Raw genomic sequence first — 8,652 nt, forward strand, 5'->3', positions numbered from 1 at the left:
GGGCGAGAAGAACGTGCGCGACGTTCGAGGGATGTAAAGCTGGGACGGAAGCCTGCTCGAGGAAAAGGTCAGAAATTGGGTTCGGGTGAGCCCCATTTCGGTTGACCACAATCACCCAATTAATCGGAGTTTCGGAAGGAGAAAGGAAGCCAAAAGGAGCTGAAAAAGCTAGCCAGAGGCGCCTCAGACCAATGCTGAAGGCGCCTCAACTGCCTCCACCAGTCCGAGGCGCCTCCAAGGCCATTTGAGGCGCCTTAGACCCAGTAAAACTTGTCGTTTGCAATCGAATAAAGTTTTATTCGGTTAAACTGTTGGAGGCGCCTTGAACCCTTGTTGGAGGCGCCTTGGACCTTCGAGATAGACTTTCCAGGGGTTATAAAAGGACCTCTGGACCTAGGAATTAAACATTCATTCAAGCATTCGACTCTGTAATAAATTCCTAGCAACTAGTGAGCATTGTAAGTGTAAAAAGACTTCTCTGCTACAGTGAAGGAGACTCTGCTAGTGGAGCTGTTCAACCGCCTTGGATTAATAATCGTTTTGGTTATAACCAATTAATTTCTGGTCTCCTTTTCTTTTATGTTATTTCATTATTTTTATAGTTGCTATTATTTTAAGTTGAAAGACTTGAGGAGGATATAATCTTATTTACAAGTAATTCATCCTCTCTTATCGGCCCCGCTACACCAAGAGATAATATATAAACAAAATCTAGTTCAAAGTTGGGCAATCCAACAAAATTGAGTTCCAAGTTGGTAGAGAAAACAAGTGAAGATAATTTCGTAGCCACGAACTCCATATTTTCAAAATTCAACAAATATACAAGAACAATACAATTATTAATTATCAACCTCTGACACACGCAAGGACGATTGGGATTAGCAATTAAACGTAACTTTTATCAGATTCCAGTAATTCCTTTCTCACCAAAAACAACATCATGAAGCACGAACAATTATATCTCATTGAAATCCATTCTGATTTATTTATTTATTTATTTATTTATTTATTTATTTTCTTGACAAAGATACTGACACATCCCTGTGGTTCCACGAAAGTCAACTCTGATTTCGTCTCTTTTGCTTCTCGCTTGTACTTGTCGATTCATGCAGTTTCCTTTTTTCCGTGGATTGATTAATCCGAAGTTCTTTGATTTCAACGGAAGATTGTCTCATCCAATATTATCTCATTTTCAAATTCGTACTTTACTTACGCAAGTGAACAAAATCATTCACACTTTTTATAAAATTTATCCGCCTCGTCAAAACGCAGAGCGCGTGCACTGCGCGTCTCCGAAGAAAGCAAACCAAAAAAGGCAATTAGTCGGAAAGAAGAGGAAGTTGTGAACAAGTCGACCACGTTTGTGAGTCGTCGTGGTCTTCGTCTCATCTTGCTTCCTCTCCATCTGATTATTTTGAACTCAATCTGTGTGTCGAAAGGGAGGCATCGGAAGAGAGGCAGCAGACGGCGGGCACTGGTCGATTACTCGTGGGATTTTGGGAACCACAATGAACGAGAAGGCATCCGTCTCCAAAGAGCTTAGTGCCAAGCACAAGAGGGTTGGTGTATTTCTTCAATTTATGCTTTTTTTTTAAAAAAATAATAGCTTAGTTCTCAGTTAGTTTTGTGTGTATTTGGCTTGCAAAGGTGTGATTTTCTTTCTGAAAGCAAATTTGAATCAGTTTCTTTCTCGTCCTGATTATTCTGGGGAAAGGAACTCGACATGCTTTGTTTATTTGCGTAGTCATAGGGTTGAAGGTAGCGAAGAAAGCAACAAATCTCTTTCTATTTCTCTCCGTCGCTTCTCTTCCAATGCAACATTCGGATGGTCGTTATGTTTAGGGTGTCTCATTGAAATCCATTTCACTTTGCAAAAGAATATCTTGTGATTTAATAATCTAGTTGATATTTCCAGTGTGACTGTGTGAGTTGCAATCACATACAATACTTGCTGCAAGGGATAAACTTTTTCTTTCTTTTCTCTCCTTCCATTGTCTTACAATTTCTTGTAAGCAAGTGTTCAGTAGTTTCTTAGCCTTCACTAAGGTATCGCCCTTATTTCAGATACTTGAGGGGCTCATGAAGTTACCGGAAAACAAGGAATGCGCTGATTGCAAAGCCAAGTAAGTAATCAAATGTCCTGAACCAGAAGTAAGAATGTTATTTGTAGAAGGATTCATGTAAACATTTTGATACACGAATCGTTTTGTGATTATTCTGTCGTTGGTAGTCATAGAAAAATCCTGAAATCTGTCCATGTCTCTGTCAGATTCATATTCCTTCATAAGAATGAAAAATGCCACTTAGTCACTAGCATAGCTCTTCAGCAGTAGCAACCTAGCACTTGGCTTTATATGTCGCTATTTTTATCGAAATTGTAGAACTTTTTGACTTTGTATTCCTTGTTTTGTAATCACTGTCTCAAAATTTTCCAAGATCTTTACCCACCTTCTCCAATTCATCTTTCTCCTAACTCTATCAATGTACATCTAATATGCATATTCAGGTTAAATCAGCAAATAGGAATTTCTTGAGAATTGTTTTATCCTGTCCAGTTTTGCAAGCTATACGCTTGATATAACCTACAAAAGAAAATTTGTTGATTCAAAATGACAGTCGATAATGTCTCACCCTATAGTTACATATATTTGTTGAAATTGCTATCCAGTGTGCTTCTTTTCAGATTCTTCTGTTGAGTCTAATTTTCGTTCGTTATGTTGCAGAGGTCCGAGATGGGCTAGTGTTAATCTTGGAATCTTTATATGCATGCCTTGTTCAGGAATCCATAGAAGTTTGGGGGTACACATATCGAAGGTCTTAACAGTTTCTTTTCACAGTTTCTTTCTTTCAATTATTTTGTTTTTCTATTAGTTTTTAACACTACTAATTAGTTCTTGATTATGGGTATTTCTTCCAGGTGAGGTCTGCTACACTAGATACATGGCTTCCAGATCAGGTTTCATTTATTCAATGTAATTATTGTTTCAATCATATCTTATCGGTTATTTACTTAGCTTTGCTGCTGAAAGCCAAACCACATTCTTTGTATCTATGTGCTGATTTCTCCACTTCCATCCTTTTTAGCTATGGGAAACGAGAAGTCGAACCAGTACTGGGAAGCAGAACTGTTCACAAACTATGATAGAGTCAGGATCGAAAATTTTATTCGTGCCAAGTATGAGATTTTATGTTGTTAATTTCTTCTTTTTTGTTCTCTTATTAGCTAAAAAACAAGATGTTCTTACTGTCAGATATGTAGATAAGAGATGGATACCTAGGAATGGGTCATTAAGATCATTGAGATCGCCTTCGAATGCACAAGAGAGGACGACTAAATCGCCACTGAGGCACTTTGCTAGCGACTTGAGTAATAAAGAGGAGCAAAAGAACCAAGCAAATTTGAATGCAAAAAAGACGATACCATTGACATCTAAGCTGCCTGGTCAGGTGATTTAATCTCAACTGTTGGTTTTGTTATGCAAGCTTTCTGTTACTTTATTTTGTTGCATTTTACATTATTTAGGCACAAGTTGAACATGATAGATTGATTAATATCTGTTTAGTCCTCATTCCTACTAATTAATGCTTGTTATTCCATTCAAAATCAGAGAAATAAGATCAATAAGACCCTCAATGAATATAAAAAGACAACGTATGGCACATCATCTCTTTAGCTTGCTTAAACTAAAGGAATAATAAAGTTTGATAAATTGGAGAGAAATTATGAATGGTTGAAGAGAAAAGGATAGATAAAGATTTTAGTATCTAATTCGAGATGAATAAGAAGATAAAACATTGGGAGAGAATGAACAAAAAAACTAATTACTTTAAAGGACAAGAAATCTGAAATATACCCAAGAAAAGAGCAAGAGGTACTGAAAGAGGAGAAAATGACAACCTTTCTTTTGAATTAGTCAATGTAAAAATTGTTAAAAGTATCTCAAGCAAAAGTGAGATTAGGGTTTCAACATCGCCTCTATGACAGTAGAAATGCTGAGAGGAGACTAAATTGTTGTTCATTTTACTTTGAGAAAGGAAGAAGCATGACAAAGAAAAAGTTGACTCCTTTATCATGCAAGGCCTGGTGTAATCACAAAAGCTCAAAAACAATTAGTTCTAGACTTCTAAAACCAAAATAAAAAGAGAAAAATGTAGATAAATCAATAGTAGAAGTACCTGCCGATATCAAAATGATTGTTGAGCATCATAAATGGTTTCTTTCATGATATTTTGCATAGATAAGCTCATTGCAATTGACTATAAAGATTGACTTGCCCGTAAATAAATTTGGTTGTCAAGGATAGCAAGATGTTTCATCAGGAGAATGATGGATTGATGATTTATCCGTTCATAGAGAGTTTGAGTCAAAGAGAAATATATTTCTGGGAAAAGTTTTCATTCATCGACAATAACTTATTGATCTTGAACTATGCATCCTACAAAATAAATAAACTCTCCCAGATTTAGATCAAAAAATATATTCTAGTGTATGACACCTTCCATTTACAAGTGGGAATTCATCCTATCTTGTGAGAAATTGGTTTCATCCTCTCTTTTCCAATTTACTTTGATTATTCAATTAATTGATTTCCATCGAGTTCACCAGGTCTTTATTTTTTTGGCTTTTTTTTTGTGTTCCCTCTCTGACTTATTATCAGGCATCCAATAATTTGGACAAAATCAGATCAGCGTCGACTCAATTCAACTCAGTCAATTCAAATGAAAACCAACTACGTTTTCATATCATGATCCAGATTCAGATGAGCCTTTTGTGTTCTGCAGATGGCTTAACAACTGAAAATTTTATTTTATAAAAATAAGGAGAATGCACTTCCTGAATTGTTGAGAACATATAATATTTGACAGTTCCTTTGACCAATAGTTTCTTTCTTATTCTAAAATTTTAAGAACTCCATTGCATGCCTGAAGGAGTTGAATGGAATTTATTTCTCACCCGAACAAGAGATTAATTGTTTGGATCTTGGTTGGGGAGGAGACTCATTACTACTTTTCTATTTCTCTAGCTTTTTTGTTCTTCAATGTGTTTCTATTTGAATCTTATCTTTTTCTATCTGCTTGTTACTTGTAACTTCCAAGTGATAATTGTTCTAATGCATTATTCCTTCCTTCTATGTTGCGTTCTCTGTATCAGAAATTTGTCTCAAATTATCTTTCTTTGTTTGTTAGTATTGCCTGTTATATACAACTTGCAGGGAGCTACCTAACAAACACTTGGATTGACATGGTTTGATGGAGAAACAGGTACCTTCTGTAACAAAACGAGAGCCGGTTATGCCCAAGGTTGGTTCTTCACAATCTTCGGAGTCAATGCTCTCTAAGGAAGGTGTTCAAACTAAAGCTGCTACACCTGGTCCACCACCAAAAATTGATATCCCTGTGCCGCCTCCAAAATCTGACTATGTAGCTGTTCTTCTTAACATGCTTACAGTTGAGATGCCCACTACAAATGACTTAAAGTCATCTTCGACATCTTCGAAAGATGATCATTCATGGGCACAATTCCAGTGTAAGTGTGCAATTTTTAATAGGTTGTCAGGAAACTTTGTGCTGTTTAAGCATGCAAAACAGCTAACTCTTTAGTGCTGATTCATATTAGCTTGATCACTTCGATATATAGTGCCTTAAGTTTATGTTTTCTTCATGGTGTTAATGTACACATAATGAATGCTGCAGCTGCAGAGATGACAACTGCTGCACTCCAAAAAGCTAGCACAAAACCGGTGGAAACTAAGCCTGCATCAGGAATTGAGGACTTGATCAAAGACTCTCCGAATTCGACGCTATCTTCAAGTCAAGCGAAGACTCAGACAAATGTAAGAGTGCTATTACGAGCATCTTTGAGAAGGTTTAATGTGTTTGTTAGTACATTGTTATCAAATGCTTTTCATCTGTCTTCATAGATAACACACTATCATCTCCTGCTTCTCAGCTAGCATAAATTAACTAAAGAACTTGCTAGCCTTTCTAATTCATGCATGGTATATATAAGTTCCAACACAGAGCTCAATTGGATGCTGGACTGCCTACAAACCCTTTTCTGGCACAGGACTCTTGTTCTTTGTCGATAAAATTGTAGTAGCTTTACATGTGTGCATACTAGATATTTAAGCAATACTTGTAGAATATTTGGAAAATAAAAATGGAAATTTAGCTACACCAAAGGCTTTTTTCTTTGTCATAGTTGGTTTCCTCATTCTACCATTGAACCTAATTGTCTTGACAACTATTATTATTGCATTCACCAGCCACAGCTTGCATATCTATCCCAGCAACAAGTTCAAGCTGCCGCTAGCACTCCTCGTCCTGTGTTATCTGCAAATTCTAACCAACCAGTTATGACTGGTTTGAATGCACCTCGACCAAATGTCCTATCCCAAAATTGGTCAAATGTGCATTATCAAACCCCAGGGATAGTCCCACACAACAATCAGAAAGGTTTCAACAATTTCAATCAGGTAGTGCTCCGATTCAGAATTGCTAATCCGACCAGTAATTGGTAGTAAGTGTTTCATTCTTCCTGTATAGCAGGTTGGAAGTGTGGCACAGAGATATCCTTCATGGAATTACAATTACTATCAAACACCAAGGTAATTTAACTGCCCTAACACATGCTATTTTTTAACTTTCATTCTTCAGTGTACTTGACCAGATCATATTGGATGTTTTAGCAATTATACGATGAGCGTTCTGTTTCTGTCTGAATTTTGGGCTTTTCATTGGCTTACAATGTCGAAGTAGGTTATATTGCTGGTGTTAATTGTACCATTATCATAGTAAAACAAGATAAGATATAAGATTGAATTCTTTGGTCATTAGCAAAAGCTTGCTTGAGTTGCAATCAGTGTTGATGAGAGTTTATTCCGACCTCAGGATATACCCTACTGGTTCTTCAGTGATAAATGGAGTAACAATTAGAGGGGGCAATGCTGCTGTTGCTTCTCCGTCTGCTGCTGTGAGCAACATATCTGGTTACGAGTATAATTTTTCATCGCCAACCCAAGGGATGTTCTTCAAACACTGACAACTGATGTGTGGCATTCTTTGTAGCGCAGTCCAGTCACTGTCCCTTAGTGTAGTTGACTCTGCCAAATTAGTGAATGCAGTATTGAAAATTAGTGAACTTGACGTTTTCGGTAAGTAAATTGTAAAATTTATGTTGAAATCAGTATGATTTCTAAGAGCCGTTGTTTTCTTGCATTCTCTGCCTTTAAACTAATGTTCCTTGATGATTATTTTTCATATATATAAATATGTGTGTATATATATATACACACACAAGAATACTACCTAACTTCTTTTATGGCGCTCATGTTATGAGCACCTAGTATATATTTTTTCTTTTTTAGAGCTTAGGTTTAGTCTTTAAGTTTAGTTATAGTAAATTAATATTCCTTGATAATTATTTTTCATATATATATATATATATATATATATATATATATCATTTAATCATTTTAAAAAATATCGTAATTAAGCAGGTTTGCATTTATATTAGATTACTTATATTATTTTATAATGTTAGTAACTGCCATTAATACAATGAGAGATAATTAATAATTATATATACTAGGTTTACGTAATACATTGTGTAAACCTATGAAAAATGGTTTTAATTGTTAAGGATTGATCCTACTGTTATGTTTTCAGTGGGATAATACTTTAATATTTACTTATAAAAAATTGAGATGGGACAACTGCCGGCTCTAAGTTACATGTGTAATATAATACATGAACACAGACAACTGTCGGCTCTAACCCTAGTTGCGTGTTTAATATAATACATAAATGCATATGCAATAGTGCAATGTTAAGGTAATGCTCAAGCATCCCAACAGCAAACTATTATAATAGACTTCCCCTTATAAAATTTAATTTAATTTAATATAATACTTGATCTTAATAAAAAAGTCAAGAAAAGTATACTTTCTAACATGCCGGCCTAAGATATTTATAGAAGTTTCTCTGCTCGTAGTATTGTCAATTTTAAGATGTGGAATTAAAGAAAATTCTAAATTTCTAATTGATTAATGAAAAAAATTCTCAATAATACTCCATTGATTAATGAGAAATTTTTTTAATAATACGCTTCAGCTGAGTCTCGAACTCTAGATCACTGATTGATACGTTTGTAGAAATTATTAATAAATCTGAGAATTATTTTTGATATGAATAAAAAAAGACATGAACGTAAATTTATATATATATATATATATATAGATATATATATATATGAAATATGCTTTTCTCCTAAATTTAAAATTTTATTTTATTGTTTGAAAAAATATCTAAGATAAAAATATGCTAAAAAAATAATAATAAATTACAGGAAGTAATTACTCGGAGATCCAACCACTACTCTGCGCCAACAGGGAGAGGAAACCTGCAGACAGGGCAAGAATTGCTCCGCGCCAGCCACTCCTTCAAGCACACCTCATGAAATCGATGGCGGCAAGGCATCGCCACCTGCCCCTCGATGCGGAGGTCAATGCCACCTGAGTCGGCTTCCCACGCCGGAATCTCCACGGACGACACACCGCCGTCATCGGCGCCGCTCCTGTGCGTCGGAGAGTCGTCCATCATGAAGAATTCAACTGGTGATTGGGGGGCGAGGCGAGAGCAACGCTGCGGAGG

The 8,652-nt window shown here is 35.8% G+C and overlaps 1 protein-coding gene across 2 annotated transcripts; it reads left to right on the forward strand.

The window, feature by feature from the left end:
- The first annotated feature begins 1,312 nt into the window (after positions 1-1,312).
- LOC122042581 (ADP-ribosylation factor GTPase-activating protein AGD5-like) lies at positions 1,313-7,218 on the forward strand. Of its 2 annotated transcripts, XM_042602759.1 has the most exons (11): positions 1,313-1,559; positions 2,065-2,123; positions 2,724-2,814; positions 2,918-2,972; positions 3,085-3,175; positions 3,252-3,447; positions 5,263-5,527; positions 5,695-5,834; positions 6,267-6,476; positions 6,550-6,608; positions 6,892-7,218. In XM_042602759.1, the coding sequence occupies exons 1-11, from the start codon at positions 1,509-1,511 to the stop codon at positions 7,040-7,042; spliced, it is 1,368 nt and encodes a 455-aa protein (XP_042458693.1). In that variant the 5' UTR covers positions 1,313-1,508; the 3' UTR covers positions 7,043-7,218. The 2 variants fall into 2 exon arrangements, with proteins under 2 accessions (XP_042458693.1, XP_042458694.1); XM_042602760.1 differs by lacking the exon at positions 1,313-1,559 and having other exon boundaries at positions 2,072-2,123; positions 2,918-2,956.
- The last annotated feature ends 1,434 nt before the right edge of the window (positions 7,219-8,652 follow it).

This window comes from Zingiber officinale, chromosome 2A, assembly GCF_018446385.1.
Source record: "Zingiber officinale cultivar Zhangliang chromosome 2A, Zo_v1.1, whole genome shotgun sequence".
In the NCBI taxonomy this organism is placed as follows: domain Eukaryota; kingdom Viridiplantae; phylum Streptophyta; class Magnoliopsida; order Zingiberales; family Zingiberaceae; genus Zingiber; species Zingiber officinale.

Excerpts from the sequence above, each read along its gene's own strand:
- LOC122042581 (XM_042602759.1), top strand. The coding sequence starts at position 1,509 with ATGAACGAGAAGGCATCCGTCTCCAAAGAGCTTAGTGCCAAGCACAAG. Across the intron at positions 1,560-2,064 it reads TTAGTGCCAAGCACAAGAGG|ATACTTGAGGGGCTCATGAA; the intron begins GTTGGTGTATTT and ends CCCTTATTTCAG. Across the intron at positions 2,124-2,723 it reads TGCGCTGATTGCAAAGCCAA|AGGTCCGAGATGGGCTAGTG; the intron begins GTAAGTAATCAA and ends GTTATGTTGCAG.